Raw genomic sequence first — 23,464 nt, 5'->3', positions numbered from 1 at the left:
AATATACATGTACATAAACAAAGATTAACTTAAAGTAAGGCAAAATGTCAGGGTTATACTATTAAATAGTATGCTACTGACTTATAACTATTGATGCAACAAACATGCAAGATGCATTTTATTGATTTTATTTTAGATGCTTAAGAGGCACCTGCCAATTAGTCTTTCTGATATGCACGATTTTTGACTTAAGTAAGTACATTATTTACCTTTGAAATGTAGTCAAGTAGCAGAAAATGTTAAGTCAAAGTAACCTAGGTCAAAATTGTACAAAGCAGAATATTTAAATACCCCCTCATGTATGCGCGGCGCAAATTGGGCCTATTCTATAGCTTTTTTCCACTTGAATCCCGTTTAGAAATAGGAAACATATGATAGTGTGAATATCGTCTTACCGTGTACATTTAGTGGGAGTAATCAAACTCATATTCAGTTTTCATGGCAAAAAAAACAAAACAAACAAAAACAAACATTACAAGGTGAATTCTTCCAACCGGAAATCCGACCAGCTCAGTCAGCCGAGCCACGGCATCCTTAGGCGGGAACATGGTGTAGGTAAATAACTTAATGGTTAATAATAATAATTCATAAAGTGATGGCGTCCCAGGCGGCAGAACAGTTTTCTGAAGTCGACAAACTCCGTGTTCAGCTGCTGAACAATGTGGAGGACATGACAGACTGCCAGCCTGACGACGAACCAGTCAGCAGGTAAGTTCAGTCACCTGCTGCCGGAGTAGTTGATGTGAAGCTAGGTCAAGGTTAGCTTGTTAGCTTGTTAGCATGTTAGCTTGTTAGCTTGTTCTAAAGGACTCTACAGCCGCAAAATGACAGTGTAAAACAGCTGGCACTTCACTCGCTCAGTTATAATATAACTAGGTGTAATTACTAAGTTTGTCAAAGTCGAGTTACCTAGTTTTACCTAGCACCTTTTCTATGCATTATGTTACCGATTATAGCTATTTAGCTAGCTGTTTATCCTGCACGAACCTGCCTTTATCTAGACATATGCTAACCTTACATGCTAAAAATATAATCAGATTAGGCTTTTTAGGATAAAATATCCATTAGGTTATGTGTGTAACAAATCTGAATAGAATCAGTTGGTACACATGTACATATATAAACTGGATTTGGACAAACAAATGTACAGCCATCAATAAAATACAAACACACTAGGGAGGGCAGGATGAAAAAAGAAAAGGAGAAAAATAAATTAAAGGAAATCTTAAAATATTACAGGTTCTGTTTCCATCTTTTTGATGGCACATTCAGCTAAAGTAATAGATGAAATTTATTGTTTGACATAGAGTAGATAATCAGTTCAGAAAGTTTGGCTTTTTGCTTGTATTTTCATGTTTCATATTTAAACTCAAAAATTGGTAAAAATAACAATTAGATGAATCAGGTAAAATGAGATTTCTTCATATCATATTTATTGATATAGTGATAAAGTTTTGTACACAAGTGAGACCAAAACAATGCACCAGCCATGAGACTACGTAATATGTCCACCATCAAAGACCTTGCAACAAGTAGACACTGTGCTATGGTAGCTATCCCTTTCATACCTCTGGATGCATTAGAGCATTGTGGGTAGTGTTGTAAATCAATGTACAGGACTGCTTTATGGCGATATTTGAAATATGTTTGTCAGGCATAAAGAACAATCATTTCAGTCTGATTATTTTGTCTATGAACAGTTTCCCAGATTCTCTAAAAAAACTGTATCATACAGTATAATATAAATATATTGATATTGTTGAAACTGAAGTGGCCCCTGTGCTAGGTTTTTGGCAGCTATTGCCACAGTCATTTTCAGCATGCACAGCAGAAATCGCTCTCTTTTGTTTTTAGGTAATTTGGCTGACTCCTGCACCATTCATGCTTTTGATATATTGTCATCCTCATTGTATCTTTTATTTGCAGCAGGGAAATTTTGATCCGTATTGAAAACATAATCCTTGGAATAGTGACCAGTGTGTCCAAAGGTGAGGCCCCTGTCCTGGCACTGCCAAACAGATCCAGCTGGGCCAACGTTAGGTAACTTGTTTTAAACATGCTCTACCATGCAAAGTTTTCCTCCCTCCCTTGAACTCTGTCATCATTTTACACACTAGCTCTTTGGGATCTGCGTAAGCTGTCCTGACCTTTAAGAGATAAACATAAGCAGTCATGTTGTGTAAAGAAAAAAATAAACATTTACCTACATAGGTCTTTTTGTGGGAGGTCAGGCCACACAAGATGATCTAATTGCTGTTTAATTTACTTAAAGAGGAAATACACACTCGACCTCTCTGAATTTGTGTAAGGGGTGTTTTAAATACTGCACAGGCAACCAAAAAATTAAAACTTGTGACTCTGAAGTTGAAATAACTTCCTGAGCTTAGAAAATGACAGAGTGATAAGGAATTGAAATGCACTGATCCACACACACACACACACATTCAAACACAAATTTGCTTTAAAGGGCTTTAATGTGACTAGGCTGCAGAGACCTTATGCTCTGAACAAAGCAGGCTGTCTGGTCTTGTTCAGATCAAACTTTGCCGCAGCTTAAAGCATATTCCGACTTAGCCCTTTCAAATGTGAGAATCCCACAGATAGAGCGCCAAAAGTTTCACGGAGGAATCAGGACAGTGACATGCGAGGGAGGCCGTCTCATAGGTAGCCCTCAGGGTGTGGGGAATTTTAGATGGCTCACAGGTGGGAGCTGATTTTCAAAGCTGTAAAAGTAAATGTAGCGCACACAGTCTGTGAGGATTTCTCTAATGGCCTCTTTCTTCCCTTCTTTTTTCACTTGAACCTCCATAAGTTTTCTTTCATTACTCCCCACTTAAGTTTTGACAGTGCCATCGGGCTTCAGATGAGTTCGGGGCCTTCTGTCAGCATCATTAGGAGCGACTGTCCTTCGTCTGTCACCAAATTTGGTGAGAAGATACTCACATCTTCACTTGGTTTATTTTCTCTTATTGCCTCTTATGCGACTTTGCTGATCTTGACAACAGACATTCCCTTTAGTCAAAAAACCTCTACAGTTGTAGTGTACTTCATGTGGCTTTCATTTCTATTGATTGTGAACATATGCATCAACTGCACAAACGGCAGTAAAAGTCAGACTTAGATTTAGGTGACAAATTGGCAGAGACAGAACATGTTGAAAGAGCCTTTTAAGGGTCGATTTACCACATGGATGTCCAAATTAAGAACAGAATATGTTTTTTTTTTCCACTACAGCCCTTTAAAGATATCTAATAAAATTCATGATAGTGAATCTAGTGTTTAATCTTCATGAGAGTTATAAATGTTGTATTTGTTCCTCTGTTAAAAGCACAGATTCTCAAGATTCTCTCAGTCATCTACAGACTTGTGCAGAGAAACTCATATGCCACAAAAAGGTTATTTGTTTTCAATTCACCATCAATTCACATTTCAAGTGATCACTAAAGCCAAATCTATTTCACATTCTTTTTTCCTTGGTTATTGGTAAATGTGCTCTCAGGAACATTTACATATTGTTTCCACAGAGACATCTATTACAACAATACACAGCTGTTTGGTTCACAGACAGCTGTTGACAGTATTGTGGATGATATCTCCTGCATGCTAAAAGTTCCTCGCAGATCACTTCATGTGGTAAGCGTGCATGTCCATGTTGATGTGTGAAACAGTTTATATATAATGTGTCTTCATGGCAGAACACGCAGACCTCAGACATTAAGACCTTGTAGCAAAATTCCTCTGGATTTGCTTTGTTATTATTAGTTCAGTACCCACAGATGAAATCTGTTAGTTTAGTGCGGTATTTTAAGCATTGTGTTCTGCTTCTTGTCTCAGGAAACACCTGTGGAAAAAAATATGGTTCCTCTGATCAAACAGAAATTGGATTAACGTTGAATTCAAAGAGGCACTGTCAGAAGTATGTGTATATACTATATGCATGTGTTAATATGAGCATGCATTAACATTAAGTGTGTTTAACTTTTACGTCACTAGTTGGCCACGTCCAAGGGATTAATCGCAGGTGATCTGCGTTACATGGAGGAGGACGGCACAAGGATCGACTGCCACTCCAGCTCTGCTGTAAATCCTACCAACAGATACCAACTATCATTGTTAAAAAAACAGTTTTACTTGTATAATTTGTCTCACCACTTTTCTGTCTCTCCTTTTAAAATGTTTTCAAGACTTGATTTGTGGCACATTGCCACAGGCACCAAACATAGACTGTATGGTACCAACTTAACACCCACCACGGTCGGCAGGAATATGTATCTCTGCTGCTTGTGCTTGTAGAACATGTGATACAAACAAGATGCGAGCGTTGCTCTACAGCACCATGAGGTGTCAACAACTCCACTGGATCAACCAGTTTTTATGTCTGTGTTTTGTTTTAGGCTGTTGCAGTGTCATCAAACATTGCTGGGATCAGAAGTATCCTTCCTGGTGTTGGAGATTTTACTGTTTATGCATAAGGAAAAATTGTACTGTTCCAGCTATTATTCTTCTTCACTGTTGTTACTCTGGGAATGTCATATTGTATCATACACACACACACACACACACACACACACACACACACACACACACACACACACACACATATACACAATTTTGTTCTGTATGCAGAAAAAACTATGTGGTTGCAGGGTCTATTTTTTTCCTTGACCATGGTCAGATATTGTATCATCTGCAAAATTTGTCATGATAGTTGAGAAGGATGCAACTTTCCAGAGACTGCTGGATGACGACTTCTGCACAAAGCTCTGTCCTTGCATCATAATCACTGTGTGTTTCCTTTTTTTTCCCACTGACTTTTGGTGATTTTTTTTTTTTTAATTTGACATGAATCATTTTCATGTCTCTTCTGAAAAAGGGCAGTATCAGTGTTTTATGTACATGACAGATGTGTTTGTGTGCATCAGGGTAAAGGCGTGCCAGATGTGAACAGCAGGTTGATGGTGAGGAAGCTTTGGGACACGCTGCACATCCCCATATTTGCTCTGGTGGATGCTGATCCTCATGGTACACATCGTCCGTCTGAGTGCAAACCAGTTTCACCTCCCACACATACTTCACATATTCCCACACATTTAATAACACTCACACAACTCTCTTTTCATCTCTGCACACGCACAGTAGGTTTTTGCATGCCCAACTAAGCCAGCAGATGTTAGCACCTGTCATGGCGCCTTGTCTGGCTGTTATTTCCGTTGTCGTGATCTTGTCCAGTTGGGATGTCTCCATACCTCTGACATTTTTCCCATTGCATGGCGAGACACATATGTAATGCTTTACTTTGCTCTAAGCTCCGTCACACATCTTAGAGGATAATTGCTCTGGTATGTTGGTGATTGCAGCGTGTCTCTGTCTCTCCCTCTCCCTCTCATTTTCCCAGGCATTGAGATCATGTGTATCTACAAGTACGGATCAGTGGTGAGTCCCGCCAATGCCAGTTATTCCTGTACTGTATATTATCTGGTGTGGCCTGTTCAGTGTCTCTCTGTTAGAAATATGTAATTATGCCCCTCTTTAAGTAAAAAAAAAAAAAAAAAAAAAAAAAAAATGGACCGATCATCCATCTCAGAATATTTAAACTGACATGGCATGGGGTGAAAATGTTGAGTGATTGTGTGGAAATGTCTTTGTTGATCACTGTGAATTTGTAATCATCCCTGTGTTCATTACCTTCATTGTGAACATATGCTGGGTATAACTACATTATGGAGGCGCGGTGCTGATTATCTGTGTATTTACTTAAGATATACTGTGCGTATAAGCAGGACATGTGTCTGTGTGTGTGACTGGGCGTGTGTGTTTGTGTGTGCATGGGTTTTTCCACAGGCCATGTCGTTTGAGGCCCACAGTCTGACAGTCCCCAGCGTTATGTGGCTAGGCCTCCTCCCCTCTGACCTCCAGAGGTTTGGACTCAACATTCGCTACTTCCTACTTCCTCCTCCTGCCTCTAATTGGGATTATATTCTGGGGACATTTAGATTGTTTGTTTTGGTTTCTGTTGCTGTCGCCCTCACTTTTTTTTTTCTTAAAGGAACTGCTTCTGAGAGCATATTGAGTTTTAAGTATATATCCCCTTGAACAAATTTAGGCCAAAAGGGCTTTTTGACATACTTTTGATTGTAGTCTATACAGTTCTTCCTCTTATGTTTCCCACTAAACATACATATAATGACTCCTCACTGTGAGTCCATTGAAAATGGGAGGAAACGTGCTGTCGGAGCGACATCCATCAACAGAACTGCCTTCTGCCTACTGTCATTTTCAGGAAATTAATTTGGTCACGTGTAGTAGAATCAACGTTTCATTCCTCAGGTTGTGGGTTCCTGAGGATGCCTTGATCCCCCTCACCAAGAGAGATGAAAGCAAACTCAGTAGCCTCCTTAAAAGGCCGTATTTAAGCAGCCAACCAGACTGGCAGAAAGAGGTGAGGGAAAAAAATGAAGGGACGAGAGAAAGAGGGGAAAGGGTGCACAAGTTGCATTGGAATTTGTGTTTGAGAGCTCAATAAAGTGTGATGAAGGAAAATAGATTAAACATGTCATGTCGAGTAACATACCAAGTCGTAGGGTTGAAAGATTCAGTGTTATTGTTTATTTTATTTCCATCTTAAAGATCTCAGATACTTGAGATTTTTCCTTTGCCATTTGTTTTTTAAATGTCGCACTGAAGCACTTAAAACATTTGACCTAACTGGATGAACATGAGTTTTAACCTTTATGATGGGACTTTCCAACTATGATATCAATAAAAAGATGATGCTGTGAATGTTAATTTTGTACACCACTAACCTGCCACACTCACCTTCTGTGGGCCTGTTTGATAAAATCTTTTTCAAAAGGAAAAAAGTGGTGTTCTTCAGAAGTTTACACACTTTTAACATTTTGCTCATGTGACACATGGCAGAAGAATGTGTGTGAGAGGACTGAGCTCGCTGATACTAAGGATACAGAATAGCCACTCTGTTGTGGAGGCTGATGATTTATGCTTGTTTGCACAGTTTCCTCTTTCGTGCCCCTTAAAATTGCGTGTTTGCTCTTGTTGTAGATGGAACTGATGCAGCAGACCAGGGTCAAGGCTGAAATACAGTCCCTGGCAGCCATAGCTCCCGATTTCCTCACCAGCATTTACCTGCCCAACAAGTTGCGTTACGGAGGCTGGGTATGAGCACAAGGCTGTCACCTAGTGGAAAGAAAAGGGAACTGCTGAAGCAGATAGCAAACCTAAGACATCTTCTATTCAACTGTCCTACCAAACCTTTTCAGAAAAAAAAAAAAAAAAGTTCAGTTTGTGATCTTTGCGTATTTATCAATGAGGGTGTGGTTGTGTTTTCTAACAGTGTTTCAGAAATGTCTCATCATATCATTAAAACCACTGTAGTCCCATTGACAAGTCAGAGCATGGTGTTGGCCGTTATGTTCTTGTTGGCCTTGATTATATTCCCAAGCTTTTGGACCTGCTGTTGCAAAGTCCTGAAACACACTGTGCCAGTTTTATTACTTTACAGTTGTCTTGGCATTGTTTTACATGTTTTTCAGCCACAGAACACCACAATACAAGCAGGAGCACAGACTATGAGTGAGCAGATGACGATGATTATTGAATGGTCTTCTACTGAAAGTGTACCTGTGTGGCTGTTCATTCATTAATGTACAACAAATCAGAGCTCATGCTGTTCTTCTTTATATAATCTGTTCTCCAGCAGGTAGAGACAGATCAGCTCTGTCTTTGATGTTGTTAAATCATCATCACAGACACCTTTAGGAAAAAAAGAACATTGCAAAGGTAAAATATTTTGGGTGTTTATTGTCTTGAGATGAGCAGAGCAGCTTGGTGTGAAACAAGACAGCTGGTTTGAACGCTTACATTTTCAGATAGATGAGAGGACCCTTTTTATTTGATGAGTGCTTTCGTTTATTTAGGTACTAATCAGCTTGGTTGTTTGTTTATTTATTTCCATATTTATTTCAACCAAATTTTAATAGCATAAATGTACATACAAGGTTAGGTCACAAAACAATGTTTAATAGTAACATGGAAATATACATGTGTAATTAATTTTTCTTTTTTTTCATTTTTTAAAAATAACTTTTATTGTTAATAAGATCAAGAAATCAAGATGTGCAGACTAAATAAAAGGGGAAAGTGGTTATTGGTTATTAGCACCAAGTATTAGTACCAAAATCTACTTAAGTTATCAAAAGTAAAAGCAACCTGCCTGTTATGGAGAATGTCCCTTGTTTTACATTTTTATATTACTGAATCATTATTATTGATGCCTGTAAGCAGTATCTTTATGCTGTAGTTAGTGGAGGTTGAGCAAATTTGCATTATGATGATTTAATCCATAGTAATGTCATAAAGTCAGTTTAATCAAGTTAATCTAATCATAACCTCAGAAGTAGTTAGTGACAATAACTCTGACATGCATGTAGCTGAGTGAAGGATATAACATTTGTTTCTGAAATGTAGTGGGAATGGAAGTGTGGCATTGACAGACAGTTGCTTGAGTAAATGTACCTAGTTACTAAAACTTAAACTAACTTTCAAAAAAAATTGTATTGCCTAATTAAAGTATCAAAAGTGATACAGAAAAATAAATTGACCCTATGAGTGAAACACTATTACAATATTATTGCTAATGCATAAATGTGCGAGCAGTATTCTATTATTGTAGTTAGTTGAGCTGTAGCTATTTTAGTGACACTATTTTACAGCCCCATAGTTTTCCTGTAATTTCCTAGAAAGTAATTAACTTCATCTGAAGGTTCATGGAAACAACGATGTACAATGTAATTTGGTAAATCGTGTAAAATGGACACACTGTTCAATTTTTATCCTTCCTGTTAATGAAATACAATGAACTGCTAGTGTTACCTGCATAGTCTTATTAAACAGTCAATTAAGTTTTTAGTCGGTCCATGATGGATGTTCCTGCGCAGATCGGTGACTCTTCATAAGCCCGAGGCAACTACAGTAAGACCGAAGAAATGAGTTGAATGTCGCTGTGAAAAAACACGATTAGAGGTCGTTTACGTGTTCAGTTTAAAAAAACGTGGAGTGCTTCCTGTTGGACTAGACCATCTTTGGCAGTGTTATTATATGAGGGCCGGTGGGCGTGGCTCTGCGCTTGTGCAACATACAGCTGCTACGTCACGGCAGCGTCCGAAGTGTTGTAATTTCACCGGCTGGAGTTTCCATCGGGAGAGAAGAACAACCTGAAGGGAAAAACGAGGAAGACGAGATTGAGCACCATTTCATTTGGAAAAGATCATTCAGGTAGGTTTATATACGAACTGTATGAGAGAATATAGCAGCGACTGTGTGTGTGTGTCATGTGGTCCGTTTTCTCCCCAGCTGGTTGAAGAGTAGCTTTTAAATGTTTTTTTTTTTTTTTCTGCCATCAATGTGTCCACGTTTTGCTAAGTTGACACTTATTCAAAGTATCGATCTATCGAACAGTTCATCTCCGTTGTAAGTTTCTTCCTTAATCTTTCAACCGTAAGTTGTTTCTGTATCAGTCTTGACTAAAAAGCCAGAAGAGTAAAAGCCATGTTAAAAACAGCTGGATGCAGATGTTAATGAAAAATAATGTCTGTCAATACCATTTTTCAACTAAATCGTGTTTTAATTGACAACATTGTGAATGTTAATTAATAAATAATAGATAATTATTATTGGAATGTGAGAAATAATGTCTAATTAATGAAATTTGTGTTCAGTTAATTGATTTTGCCTTACAGTATCTAGATGTTAGATGTGTTGTCCTTGCACTAATCTCAGTAATGATTTCTGGGTCAAGGTCACTTGTATAAACTAACTGGTAACTTTGACAATATAAAGGAGGGACCAAAATGCATAGCATGCATATGATTATGGGTTTTATAACCTGCAACAGAGGCCCAGCCCCTGTTTTGTAATATATGATGGTGGGGGCTCGGTACGTTACAGTTCATGCCTCATTTTCATCAGGAGCAGCTAGAGGGCTCTTCTTTTCCTCTGTCTTGGGAAAGACAACACAGCTGTAGTAGCAAGACCGGTCCTTGAGAGGCCTTCCCTTTTCCGCTTGTCAAGGACAGCTGACCGTGGAGCAGAGTGAATGAAAGTAGTCTCTGAGGCTTTTAACAAATCATCCTCTCTGGCCTCACTGGTCACAGGTTTGTGTGGAGTCAGTTATGTTTCGTAAGGCATTTTTGATCTGTTACATGAAGGTGGACTGGGATGTGTTCAGGTAAAAAGTTACTTTGTGGTACTACGTGACAACTAAGAGACAGGTGGATAAAGGCAACATTTTTCTGGCATCTGAAATGCTACCTGAACATACTGTCTGTCTTTATTTATTGTTTAATAATGTTAAGGAGATGGTTGTTTTCCAATATCTGAACTTTATTGAATATATAATCATTTTCAACTTTGACAGCCCTGAAAATTCATAGGAAATCTATTTACCTTGACACATTTTTAATGCTCCCCCACCCCACCCCTTTAGGTCAAGAGTATTTCATATGGAGGCAGTGGTCCGCCGGTGCCCTTTCCTTGCCGTTGCGCCCAGTGTCTTCCTGCAGCTGGCAGGGAACTCTTCGCTGGTGAGCTATGCCCAGAGGTGCCCTGTGATGATGGACCTGGCTTCAAGACCTCTGGCCAGAGCTCTGTCTTCTTCGACTTCTGTGTCCAAAGGCACAATAAATGACGGTCAGTTGAAAGGCAAACACCATAATGCATTGTATATAATTAACTGCTCGGTCAATACAATTAAAGGTGATTTAAATCAACTTAATATATATATTTTTATTTTGCACACTGATTATAATTAAAAACTTTGCTCCTGTGTTCTGCAGATCAAAAGCATGAAATCAGGTTGCCTCCAGGACACACCACGCCGCCTGCTGGCCAGGCTGTAGGCTCTAAATGCCCCTTCCTGGCTGCAGAGATGGTGCAGAAAAACAACAGGGTAGTAAGAGAGGCCAGCATGGAGCTGCAGGAGGACGTCCAGGAGGTGCGCTCTTTCAGCACAGGTAAACAATTGCTCAGTCACACCTACAACTGGATGCCTATACAGTAGGTCGGTTATGTAAAATGACGTGACAGGTCATTGTTTTGAGCATGCAGACTCTAGTGATATTTAAAGTGCACAGCAAATGAATGTCATGCACTGAGTTAGAGATTATTAAGACTGTGTGTCTTCCTTGATCAGGGAAAACAGCTGTGGATTTATCAGTTTTCAATCTTATTGAGGCAGACAAGGCCAACACAGGGGCATCAAAAGGCCTTTTTATACCAAAATCTTCCAAAGTGTCTCACCTGTTGAAGGATAATCTGCCTGAAGGTAAGAAAGCCAACTTCTTCCCAATGAGCAATAATTCACAAAAAGTAAATTTTAATTTTGTAAAACCTCTCCATCATTTTCTTCCATCAGCTGTCACCTTCCAGTATGACAAGTTTTTTGAAAAGAAGATTGAAAGCAAGAAGACAGATCACACATACAGGGTTTTTAAGACAGTGAACAGGCGTGCCTCCTCGTTCCCCATGGCGGATGACTACTCAGAGTCTCTTCATGCAAAGAGAGATGTGTCCGTGTGGTGCAGCAACGACTACCTTGGCATGAGCCGTCACCCCAGAGTCACCCAGGCTATCATGTGAGTGGGCACACAGAGCATTGATCACTGACACCCCTCCATAAATCAGTGTCATAAAATAAGAAACAAAGGTGGTTTCATCAAAGTAAAGTTTCAATTTCTTTTTTCCCCTAAAGTGAAACTCTGCGGAAGCATGGTTCTGGTGCAGGAGGCACTCGAAACATTTCAGGGACAAGCAAATTCCACGTGGAACTTGAACAGGAGCTGGCTGACCTGCACAGCAAGGATGCTGCTCTGCTGTTCACCTCCTGCTTTGTAGCCAATGACTCCACATTGTTTACTCTGGCAAAAATGCTGCCAGGTAGATTTAAAAGTTTGGAAATATTATAACGTGACAAAATTGAATCTAATTTAGACAGACATTTCTAGTAGGCATTTTAAGAGCATTTTCTTTTTCTTTGTTTACTCCTCCAGGTTGTGAAATCTACTCTGACGCTGGCAACCATGCCTCGATGATTCAGGGTATAAGAAACAGTGGGGTCAGGAAGTTTATTTTCCGTCACAATGACGTCAGCCACTTACAAGAGCTCCTGGAAAAGTCTGACCCGTCAACTCCAAAGATTGTTGCCTTTGAGACAGTGCATTCAATGGATGGTGAGTAGCACAGTCCTGCCACTTAAGCATCAGTCTTATTTACGTGTTCCTAAGAGTGGGCACATTATTATGTACACACAAACATTTTAATTAGGAAAGGAAGATTGCCAAAGTTAATAAACCATGAGTGTGTTTTCAAAGCTTTACAAAGCAAACATCACATTCCGAAAAAAAAAAAAAAAAGTCTTAAGAATGTAAATTGTCTAATGGACTCTGTGTTCTTTACAGGGGCTGTGTGCCCACTAGAAGAAATGTGTGACATCGCCCACAAGTTTGGTGCTCTTACCTTTGTGGATGAAGTGCATGCTGTGGGGTTGTACGGGCCCAGAGGAGGAGGGATCGGGGACAGAGACAGAGTCATGCACAAGATGGACATCATCTCTGGTACCCTTGGTCAGTGAAAGCCTCACTAATGACGGGAAACATTTCATAACATTCTTGTCTGTTGCATATGTGCCTCTCTGACTTGTTCTGGGTTTTCGTTTCCAGGAAAGGCATTCGGCTGCGTGGGTGGTTACATCGCCAGCACCAGCACTCTGGTGGACACAGTACGCTCCTATGCTGCAGGCTTCATCTTCACCACTTCCCTGCCCCCCATGCTGCTCGCAGGGGCAAAGGAATCCATCAAGATCCTGAAAAGTGAAGAAGGCCAGATGCTGAGGAGGAAACATCAGAGGAGCGTCAAGCTTCTCCGACAGATGCTGATGGACTCGGGCCTTCCAGTGGTCCACTGCCCAAGCCACATTATTCCTGTCCGGGTAAGAAAATTAATACTTTATATACCTGCAAAAATTATTGCATATTAATAGGTACGCTTAGCTATAACTAATACAGTCTAATACAACAGAGGCTAACGGGACAGTTTCTTCAACCACCAGGGAACCCTGCTACCGTGGCTATCCATCTGATTCTTGATGTCATTGACTGAAAGATGTCAATTTTACAGACACTTTGAAATGTGAATCAAATTCTTGGTGTATCTGTTTGTCAGGTTGCAGATGCAGAGAAGAACACTGAGATCTGTGACATCATGATGTCTCGTTACAACATCTACGTCCAGGCCATCAACTACCCCACTGTGGCTAAAGGAGAGGAGCTGCTGCGCATCGCTCCCACACCACACCACACTCCACAGATGATGCACTACTTTGTTGGTATGTCGACCAGAAATTTGCCTGTAGCCTGTAATACAAAGTTTTTCTTGTTGGGTGGTGGAATCTTCGGTGTATAAAATGTGTAGGCAACGTAGAAGTTACAGTCTCTTCAGGCTTTTCACCCTGTTTTGGCAGCTTAAAATTCCAACACAGACATCTGGTAGCCACATCACATTGGATAGTGTGCCAAGAAGATTTTTATTCACAAACCCCATTATATTTCATATCATGATTGTCATTTACTGATAATTCCAACTTGTTTTTAGGTTCTCCCAACATCCATAATTCATGACAATGGTGGTTGTTTCCTCACCTGTTTGTGTTTTGCTTCGTCTCCACAGACCAGCTGGTGAAGACGTGGACGGAGGTGGGTTTGGAGCTGAAACCACACTCCTCAGCAGAGTGTAACTTCTGCCAGCAGCCACTTCACTTTGAGCTGATGAGTGAGAGAGAGAAGTCCTACTTCACAGGCCTCAGTCACATGATATCAGCAGTGGCCTGATATCAAGTATAACACTTAACCCTAATTCTATTCAAGATATTTATTTTATTTAAATTGAATAAGTCACTACATATAGAATATCCTGTTACCAATGCATTTGAGGGTAAAGTGTTTATTTACTCCTCCAAAGGTCACACTCGTTTATCACATGTGAATGTATTTATGAATCAACCAAGTGCTCAGTCAGCAGTTGGCTAAAAATGATTCCAAAAGGCAAACCATTTATTTATAGCCTACATGTATATGTAATGCTTGTCACATGCATAATTTACATCAGTAAGTTGGATAAGATGCGGCTTTTTTTTAAAAAGCACAACAGTTGACGGAGGCTCTTAAGGTTTCAGAGCATCTAAAGGTTAAATTAACAGTTTGTAACTCCTATTGGTTGTTATAGGGTTGTATTTATAGTGAGCATCAGCAGCGGCAATCATGTATTGGCATATTGTGTTGTTTTTCGTTTTTTTCCTTGCTGGAAAATAAAATCCTCCAGAGTAAAGCTCTGACCTGAACTGATCTGATCTGAAAGCTATCATAAATGCGTACGCACTCACATATAATATCATACAAAATATATATGGGTTTAGGAGGGCTGTGTTACTTATTTTCAGCAGATGTGCATATTATGTGTTGCATAATATCACATATAATCTGAATATCTGAACATTTCATGCAAGAATAATCTTCAAGTATGAAGTGACCGAGATAACAGATGGGATGAAATTTCAGACACTCTCTCGTACCCAGTTACACAGTAAACATAGTATCTCAGATCATTAATATGGTGCACCCACATCTGTCAGCTCACACAGTTTTATCCATATACATTTATGACACACAGGATATTTGATGCACATACTTATATATAAGATTTCACACTGTATATGTGAACTATTTCATTGCGTGCAGCGCTCCTCGCATAAAAAAAAAAAAGATTATCTGTTATATCTGTGATAACGTTGTGGAATGTGAAATTGCATCCCACAGTAGATACAACCTCCAAATGTTAGTTACAAGGTGTTGGAGCAGCATGTGCCTTAGGGTGCTGTACAATTCACATCATGTAATACTATAAATTTTGCAATAAAATAAATACTAAAATGCAATAAGTAGGGAGAAATGTAATAATTGTTTAAATATATTGTACTGCTTCGATTTTCTTATTGAAAAATCTACTGATTTGCAAAAAGTCATATGTACAGTGTCAAGTGCGGTTTATGTATAATCAGCTTAAAGGCAGATTTGTGGTCATCTGGTTGTTCATTCATGAAAAGCATTTGAGAGTATTCATGGTTTCACCACATGGCGGCATACTGGGTCTCCTGTTTGCAACAGTGAGCCTGTGACGTCAGACACCTCCTCCCTTTGCAGATGAGTCATGGCCGGTGCAGCAGCTTTCACGATCAACCACTAGATGGTATCAAAAGAGAACAGGATATTGTGTTTCCCATCTAGATATCATGAAAGATCACTTTGGTTGTAATAAAATGCAGCAAACACACTTTCATGTGCCTGACACCATGTGTTAGGGTAGGAGACATGCAAAATCGGATACTGTGGAGCATTTGAAATCAACTGAACTGTCAGATTTATCTGCTATTAATATAACAACCTGGTTATTTTATGTAGCTCTTTCATACAAGATAATATTAAAATGTTACTGACTTTATACTTTTTCAATCCTGTGGCCTGTGATCATCATGTTAAGATAAAATTAGGTCCATAAAAATCTCTTTACTCCCACATGCAGAGAAGCATCAATGGAGAGGAAGCTCTCCTCCCATCTGTCTCATCTCTGAATGCTTCCCACTGAACATCTGCACATGACAGGAGTGTGTTGGTGTGCGTGAAAGCCCTCAAAGCGGCACTTGACATGCAAAACCTGGGAGTCTGTAAACCAAAGACCTTTCCTCTCTTTCCTCTGAGAGAATTACCATGAGCTCACGTTTTGGAGCACATTATGTAATATGTGAAGTGTTGGTGGAAATGGAGCAGTCAGGTGATCACCGCTAACATGTAAGGGCACCCAGCTCAGAATATTCATCTTTGATGTTCTGTGTTTTACTCTTGTTACATGTTGTGTTGATTTAGGTGATTTTGATTTTAAATTTTGAGACATTTTCATCACACGGAAGGTCCTACAAGACAAGGTCATCCTTTCCTCTAAAACACATCCAGCTTCATATAGAGTAAATTCAGTGAGTCAAAATGCCATGATTGTCTTGTTAGGAGGAAAGACTCCTTTGTGTGTTGTTCGACTTCATAAACATAATTTCCCTCATCCATCACTGTCTTGTGGATGCAGGCTACTCAGTCCCTTATTGCAGAGTGTCTGAGGGCAGATCCAGCAACTCTAGTCTTCCTGGAGGAAAGTTCAACTGCAACAGCAACCATGTGGGCATGAGGGGCTACAGTCAGGAAGTGTGTGTGTGTGTGTGTGTGTGTGTGTGTGTGTGTGTGTGTGTGTGTGTGTGTGTTGGTTTTCAAACTCTTGACATTATGTGGTGGTTGGCTGTTGGACACAGGTGCTGAAATGGTGGTTTGGTGTGTGGCAATGATATGTTGCCTGTTGTTGTGTATCTGATCAGTCTCTGGTTGAGAGCGTGTGTGTGTGTGTGTGTGTGTGTGTGTGTGTTTAGCTATAGCCCTCATTCTGTGTTAATCCTGATGCTCTGCACATCTGTGTCTCCCCCACTCACGTGTGCAGACAGATGAGCTGCATGGCTGGATTCCCACTGCACGCATCTCTCCTTCTCTCTCTCTCCCTCTCTCTCCCCCTCTCCCTCTCTTATTCCTCCTTATTCACCACTCTCTTGAATTATTATGCACATCAGTAGTGAACCATGTGAATGTTGTGTTTGCATTCCAAGAAAAGACACTAATGCACAGCAACATGCTTATGAATTTCCTGTTGCAGCCACCATGTAATATAGCTCGAGAAGAAGAAAACAGACAGGTTTCCTTGATACACTTCAAGTAAGAAATAAAATGAAAATTGAGGAAGAGAGAGGTTTCAGGGGTGTGTCAGGTGTGATAGTGAACATTATCATGATGAGAGATAAAAACATGCTTCCGTAGTGAAATCTTCTGCTGCTGCTCTGCCACGAAATCCATCACCATCTCAAAACGCAGACTAAATGAAGGGCAATGGAGTTTAATCCTCCAGGAAGAAAAGTAATGGCTCTAACCCATTTGTCAGTGTTTGTCTTCTAAATAGAGGGTGTGATTATTTTGCAAACACTACATTTCATTTGTTATCTTATGTAATAAACAGTTGTTGTAAGTTAAGTGGTATTGTACTATAGCTATAGCTATGGTGTCAGCTAAAATACAGTGTATCACAGCATTTCTGTTTCAAAAGGGCGTCAATAGCACTTTAGATAATCCACTTAAGGAATTTAGCTGTGAGTAATGTGCAATAATGCAATCCCACCTCATCTGTCACATCTGTTAAGAATTTATACCCCTGCAAATTACAACTATGCAAATATTACACAAGATTACTGTTATACTAACTAAGACACATCTTGAAACTGCATATGAATATTTCAATGTGATATATAAAGAAACAATAAGTTACAAAAGGTCAATATAAGGTCATTTGGTAGCCTACAACAGAAGTAATTTAGTCCCTTAGGTAAATGTAGGAATCATATTTAGGTGTTGTGACAACAAAAGTGAGAATAAACTTGCCAGAATATCATAAACACAATGTTATAGTGTCTGACAAAGTTGTGATTGACACAATGATTCCATTGGTACCTGCTCATACGAAACTTTGTGATATTTCTGCTATGACTTTAAATCATAAGGAATAAACTCCTCCCTCTTGAGTTGCTCTACTGTCAACTAAAAGAAAAAAAAAACCTCCCATGCATCGGAATGGTAAAAGGAGAATGTGCATGGAGGACCCTGGTACGATGAGGAGTAGTTGAAGTTGATGAAGAGACTATAGGCTCTAAAACATTCACATTTGAACTTGTATCTCGGTCATTAAAGTGTAAATGGGTCTCCATTAGCCCTGGGGCAGGTCAGACTCACTGACTGATGGAAATAGAGAAGAGGAAAAAGGGGAAATCTCTTCGCTCTAGCAGAAGCGCCATGCACTGGCCGGGCAACATATAACGCTTCAGGGTTTTTTTGTTTTGTTTTGTTTTGTTTTGTTTTGTTTTGTTTTCGGGTGAAATGTAGTTTCTCGTTGCGCGGTGGACCATGTAGTAAGTGTTTGCGCTTGCATGTAGTATGATACTGAGTCCGATATGTCTAATGTGACGCCGAGTAAAAGCGTGGAATGGCTGCAACTCGAGTTAGAGTCCGGAGGCACTTCTCTGCTCCTGCTGGACTGCCGTTCACATGAGCTTTATGAATCATCCCACATAGAGACCGCCATAAACCTGGCCATACCGGGACTCATGCTCCGGAGGTTCAAAAAGGGCAACATACCGATCCGGACCATCATCCCCAACCATGAGGACAAGGAGAAGTTCATCAGACGGTGCAAGACGGACACGGTCGTCCTGTACGATGAGTGCACCTTGGACTGGCAGGACAGCGGGGCTCCAGCCTCGGTTCTGGGTCTTCTTCTTCAAAAACTATGGGAAGACGGCTGTAAAGCATACTACTTGGAAGGTAAGTCGTTTTTGCCGTCGAATTAACTCAGTGCGCGATGTAATTATACTTTAATGTAAAACATGGATAACGTCGGTCGCACTTTATAACGCCAGGAATCGACCAACAGACGCCGCTTTAATGTTACGGTCCGGTCGTTAAAATGCTAGTTTCGGTTCGGTGCCAGTTAAACCTAGCATCCTCGTAAACTAAATGTAAAAAGCTAACAGTTCTTTTTTTTTTTTTTTTTTTGGAGGAGACTTTGCCAAAGCGTAAGTTGAAGTTTTAACGCGAAGGGGTTTTAAACTTTCAAATGCCGACGTTTTAATGTGATGGCCGAGGCTGTAACGTCTGTGTTTTAACGTTACAAACGTTACCGTTGCTTCGCCGCCGCCGGTCAGCGCGTGCGGTGGGGTGACGGTTTGTAGGATGTTCTAAAGTTTCTGTTATGTGTGTCACTGAGATTCTCAATTAAAATTCCAAAATGGCTGCGCCATGTTTTGCTCTAGCAGGAACAGGCATGCATTTCATGAATGGTCTTTTTGGGGGGGAACTTGAGTTGCTCATAAACAGCTTTATTTCAGTACCCAACAGTGTTTTTTCGTTAGAAATGTGACACAAAAAGATAAATAATGTGACATGTGTGCGAGGTTACCGTTTAATTTAAGACAAATTTAAACATCTAGGTGTGACTTTGTTATGTTGTGTTCTGGCTCTTGTCCAGGTGGATTTGTGAAGTTCCACACAGAGTATCCAGAGCACTGTGAGACCCTCCTCGACAGCTCCTGTCCCAGTTCCTCTCCTCCGCTCTCTGTCCTGGGATTTGGAAATCTCCGGATCAGCTCGGATTGTTCCGATGGGGAGTCCGATCGAGAGCCGAGCAGCGCCACAGAGTCTGAGGAGAGCCCCATCCCCAGCAATCAGCCTGCCTTCCCTGTCCAGATCCTACCTTACCTTTACCTGGGCTGCGCCAAAGACTCCACTAACCTAGACGTGCTGGGCCAGTACAACATCAAGTACATCCTGAACGTCACACCCAATCTCCCCAACATGTTTGAGCATGATGGCCACTTCAGGTACAAACAGATTCCCATTTCGGACCACTGGAGTCAGAACCTTTCCCAGTTCTTCCCAGAGGCAATATCATTTATAGGTGAGTGGATCAATAACATAAAACTTGCAGACACATTCACACTTTTCAGATAAGAAATCTATTCTTAGTATGTCTATGTGTTTAGTACAGTAAGCGCATGTGGGCTGGATACCCTTTGATATATGAGACTTCAACCAAAGTATTAATGAAGTTGTTGTTTGCTAATTATGTTTACTAATAATGTTATAACCAATACTTCTGAATAATTTGTTGACAATAATCATTTGCTGAACTGGTGTGTGAATGTGTTTGGTCACTTTTCATATTACTTTCATATGCAAATTGTGGTTTATAGAGAAGGACATGATAACCAGTCCCTCCCCAACCACATGTGTAGGCTGCTATCAGCTGTTGTACAGCAGTACCAGTGAATTGCTCTTGAACAGAGCAAAAACATATTTATCTCGAAACATATTGCCTTTTTTTTTTTTTTGGTGTTGTTTTTGGCGGCACCAAAACATTACGTTTCAATTTCACTTTTGATTCGCTGTCTCTCACCACGACTGCACCTGAAACCACAGCTTTTGACTTGTTTGTTTAGTGGTGGCAGGGTGATGTATCATGAACAAGTTTCCAAAGAGGTTTAGAGGTAGAATGAGGAAGGAAATGCTGTTTCCATTCTCATGGGTTGTGTTCGATTGCAGAATCACAAACAAGCTAATGTCTGTAACTCACAGGATATTAGTTACACTGTGTTATAGATCAAAATGTTATAACAAGAACTCAGCCTCTCAGTCAACAGCAGAACCTTGTGGTACCATTGTTTGGCCAATGATAGTGTTACTTATGTCAAGTATTGGTAGCTACAAAAACAAATCAAAAAAATATTATCGATAAGAATCTGAAAATGTCAAGGGTACATGCCGTGCTTTAGTAGTTGACTTTGGATAAACTTTTGCTGACGTAGTTTTTCTCTTTTGTCACAGATGAGGCTCGATCGAAGCAGTGTGGCATCCTGGTCCACTGCTTGGCCGGCATCAGTCGCTCAGTCACAGTCACGGTGGCCTACCTGATGCAGAGACTCAACCTTTCTCTCAATGACGCTTATGACTTTGTCAAGAGGAAGAAGTCCAACATTTCCCCAAACTTCAACTTCATGGGTCAGCTGCTGGACTTTGAGAGGACGCTGGGGCTGCACAGTCCCTGTGATAACCGTTCTACCAGTGAGGAGCAGCTCTTCTTCACCACACCGACCAATCACAACGTCTTCCAGCTGGACACGCTGGAGTCGACATGAGGATCAATTGGACTGCTTGTTTTGTTGTTGCTTGTGGTGTCTTTGAGGTTTTCTGAGTCTGTCAGATGCCTATCTAGCAAACACAGGTAGTAAGTCGGTTACACTATTTCTGCACCAAAAGGAACTACATTTATTTGTTAAAGGAACAGCGCCCATATGCAGAGAACATGCTCCATTAGATTGAGTCTCAATGCCTTAATATCTAACACAAGGATGAATTTTGCTATCCACCATACATGGCATTAATGAGTGGTCATGTACAGCCATAATAGCAGAACACTTAATAACTTTCTATTAAATCTAGGATTGTTGTTCGACTGTTACTTGTTATTCACCAGCTGTACAGTGGACCATAATGTATTTCTTTGTATTAGTCATGATTATTGCCTTGATGGTCTAAAAGGAATCTTTTGCCAATCAGAATGTTTTTCCGCGGACCAATCTGAGACATTGTGATGGTACTCTAGCGGAAGAAAATAAGCTACTGCAGTGGTCCGGCCTTGAATTACCATCCATCTTTTCTACTGATGACTGTTTACAGTTCTTTTGCAGCAGAATAGACCAATGAAAGCAGTTTTTCTTCTGCTTTTAGTCAGAATGTCCTAACTAATATCTGATAAACACCAGGATGTTAGATAAGTGGCCACTTGTTGTGAAATATCAAAGTTAAAACATATTACTCTTCAGAAACCCTCCTGCACATTCCATTTCTTGTAACTGCATTATTTGCATGTCATTATGTTCTACCAAGAACCTTGTTTTGTAACCTTTAGGTCATATTGCCTGTTCATGTTGAGGCCTTGACCATACCTTAACATGAAACTGAACAAGATGTAGTGAGTAGGAGTGGTTTTTGCCACGATTGAAAGGAACAAATGTGTAAGTAATCAATGTATAAAGGAGTGGATGTCCACCTTATTTTTTACTCCGTCAGTCTTCAGCCTGCAGCTACTCTTTCTGTGGCACAGTTATGTTAAGGGAAGCGTGATGTGTAATCAGCTGTTCTCTGTTGCCAGTCTCGTCGCAGAACAAATTTTTGAGTTTGATGTATGAGTGGGAATGAAAGGAAATTAGTTTGACTAATGTGTTCTTACCTCACAGAGAGACATTTTCAGGGATTTTTATACAAGGCATCTGTAGCTCGTCATGGCCTCTTAAAGCGCATCCAAGGGCTGTTTTGTTTGGTGTGTTTGTAAAGATGTACATAAAATGTGGTTGTTACAGGGACATTTTCTGAAAATCATGAAGAATGCGGAAGTGATCCTATTTTGACCCTTATGTATAGTATATGTAAAACTAAATGTCCAAGACATTCTGTACAAGTTTATACAACAAATATATTGTATATTTTTACTTGAATATCTTTTGTTTGTCGTTGTTTACACTTTGTAGTTTTTTACTTAAAGTTGGTAGCACACTTTCATTAACAAAAGTGGTTGTGTGGTGGAGTCAGGACCAAAGAGTGCTCTGAGAAGTCAGAGAGCTGCGAGTGGTGGCTCTATGCTGTTCAGTCCCAAGGCTGTAGGTGTGGTCAGATGTCTGTTTTCTGTCCACTCTGATGCTTGGCTTCCTGTCTCCCACGGGTTTTTGGACACAAAGACAAGTGACGGGGCCAGATATGTCAATACCACAGCGCAGCCACACCCACTAGCAGTCACTCAAACAGCGCTTAAAGGAAGAGGAAGATGACACAGCATGTACTCTACCGCAGATACATTTCCGACAGCTCTCCTCTGCAACTTGCGGAGTGATAATGTTTAATAACAATGTTGCGCAATAGTCATTTGAACTGTATTAGTTAAACATCTTTTTTGTCGTTTATTGTGGTTGGAACATTTGTTAGCAAAAGCGCAATATCATGTAAAGCTGTAAATGTAGTTTGATGTTCTAAAAAGAGGAAATGAAAGTTCCCTGATATCTACACATCCTTGCTCACATTTAGAGACAAAAAATCATACATTCTTTTACACTTCCCTTGATACCCTTTAAGAAGGAAGTATTTACACAAAAACAGTATCAATTTAAAGCTAACTTGTAAATCTCTAGAAATCAAACAGCAAGTCTTAAAAAGCAATGTAGACTATGTTACATAATGCCTTTCAAAACTAGTTTGAATTCAAAAGGTGAATTTGAATAGGTAGCTCTGTGTGTTATCGCTAGTGGCAGAAATCAGTTGCGCTTGCTTTGCCTTCTCACAAAATGATCAGACTACACAATGAAAGTTTCGAAATGTGTTAAGTTGCTGGAAGAAACATGTGCTCTCCTTCTCTGAGCTTTCTCAAAACTGTGTTTCATTCCAGCTCCCTGAATGCTTGATTGGTTTGGTATTGTTTCTAGTTTGTCTGGGAGATTTATTCATATGTTCTTTGCCAGATGACAGAAAGATGATTCAGTGAATTTCCTTCCCTGAAGAAATTATCTCATGAACTGAAGCCAAGCTTTGTAAGGAAGAAAATAGGTGGGGGAAATGTTCTAGGGTTGATGTGTGCTGCAGTTCATGGTCCAATAACTGTTTGTGGGATTTAATGACTTAAATACTGCACTAAAACAGTTTTAGTTCCAGCTCCTGGG

General features: G+C 40.1%; 3 protein-coding genes across 6 annotated transcripts; all 3 read left to right on the top strand.

Annotated features, from left to right (window-relative positions):
- The first annotated feature begins 292 nt into the window (after positions 1–292).
- spo11 (SPO11 initiator of meiotic double stranded breaks) lies at positions 293–7,404 on the top strand. Of its 4 annotated transcripts, XM_071476711.1 has the most exons (13): positions 308–708; positions 1,927–2,040; positions 2,839–2,927; positions 3,329–3,395; positions 3,525–3,633; positions 3,994–4,080; positions 4,395–4,431; positions 4,676–4,785; positions 4,923–5,022; positions 5,396–5,433; positions 5,842–5,918; positions 6,328–6,439; positions 7,060–7,404. In XM_071476711.1, exons 1-13 carry the CDS (start codon positions 596–598, stop codon positions 7,177–7,179), a joined length of 1,173 nt encoding a protein of 390 aa, XP_071332812.1. In that variant the 5' UTR covers positions 308–595; the 3' UTR covers positions 7,180–7,404. The 4 variants fall into 4 exon arrangements, with proteins under 4 accessions (XP_071332813.1, XP_071332814.1, XP_071332815.1 ...); XM_071476712.1 differs by lacking the exon at positions 3,994–4,080 and having other exon boundaries at positions 293–708; XM_071476713.1 differs by lacking the exons at positions 4,395–4,431; positions 4,676–4,785 and having other exon boundaries at positions 302–708.
- Positions 7,405–9,134: 1,730 nt separating this feature from the next.
- LOC139620804 (5-aminolevulinate synthase, non-specific, mitochondrial-like) lies at positions 9,135–14,411 on the top strand. Its single transcript, XM_071476710.1, has 11 exons — positions 9,135–9,291; positions 10,502–10,704; positions 10,851–11,027; positions 11,207–11,338; positions 11,429–11,648; positions 11,765–11,949; positions 12,063–12,242; positions 12,471–12,635; positions 12,732–13,000; positions 13,234–13,396; positions 13,738–14,411. Exons 2-11 carry the CDS (start codon positions 10,518–10,520, stop codon positions 13,896–13,898), a joined length of 1,839 nt encoding a protein of 612 aa, XP_071332811.1. The 5' UTR covers positions 9,135–9,291; positions 10,502–10,517; the 3' UTR covers positions 13,899–14,411.
- A 3,092-nt stretch (positions 14,412–17,503) lies between these two features.
- Positions 17,504–22,252, top strand: LOC139620806 (dual specificity protein phosphatase 7-like). The gene is made up of 3 exons (XM_071476715.1): positions 17,504–18,524; positions 19,228–19,656; positions 20,583–22,252. Exons 1-3 carry the CDS (start codon positions 18,155–18,157, stop codon positions 20,891–20,893), a joined length of 1,110 nt encoding a protein of 369 aa, XP_071332816.1. The 5' UTR covers positions 17,504–18,154; the 3' UTR covers positions 20,894–22,252.
- The last annotated feature ends 1,212 nt before the right edge of the window (positions 22,253–23,464 follow it).

This window comes from Trachinotus anak, unplaced genomic scaffold (genome assembly GCF_046630095.1).
Source record: "Trachinotus anak isolate AG129_WGS33_773 ecotype Australia unplaced genomic scaffold, CSIRO_AGI_Tana_v1 ptg000004l, whole genome shotgun sequence".
Taxonomy (NCBI): Eukaryota; Metazoa; Chordata; class Actinopteri; order Carangiformes; family Carangidae; genus Trachinotus; species Trachinotus anak.
This window is presented reverse-complemented; position numbering and strand designations above follow the sequence as displayed.

Bases quoted from the DNA above. Each gene is read 5' to 3' on its own strand.
- spo11 (XM_071476711.1), top strand. From the start codon at position 596: ATGGCGTCCCAGGCGGCAGAACAGTTTTCTGAAGTCGACAAACTCCGT. The intron at 3,396-3,524 runs GTTATTTGTTTT...TTGTTTCCACAG, and splicing joins AACTCATATGCCACAAAAAG to AGACATCTATTACAACAATA. The intron at 5,434-5,841 runs GTGAGTCCCGCC...GTTTTTCCACAG, and splicing joins TCTACAAGTACGGATCAGTG to GCCATGTCGTTTGAGGCCCA.
- LOC139620804 (XM_071476710.1), top strand. From the start codon at position 10,518: ATGGAGGCAGTGGTCCGCCGGTGCCCTTTCCTTGCCGTTGCGCCCAGT. The intron at 11,339-11,428 runs GTAAGAAAGCCA...TTCTTCCATCAG, and splicing joins GAAGGATAATCTGCCTGAAG to CTGTCACCTTCCAGTATGAC. The intron at 11,649-11,764 runs GTGAGTGGGCAC...TTTCCCCTAAAG, and splicing joins AGAGTCACCCAGGCTATCAT to TGAAACTCTGCGGAAGCATG.
- LOC139620806 (XM_071476715.1), top strand. From the start codon at position 18,155: ATGTCTAATGTGACGCCGAGTAAAAGCGTGGAATGGCTGCAACTCGAG. The intron at 18,525-19,227 runs GTAAGTCGTTTT...GCTCTTGTCCAG, and splicing joins TAAAGCATACTACTTGGAAG to GTGGATTTGTGAAGTTCCAC. The intron at 19,657-20,582 runs GTGAGTGGATCA...CTTTTGTCACAG, and splicing joins AGAGGCAATATCATTTATAG to ATGAGGCTCGATCGAAGCAG.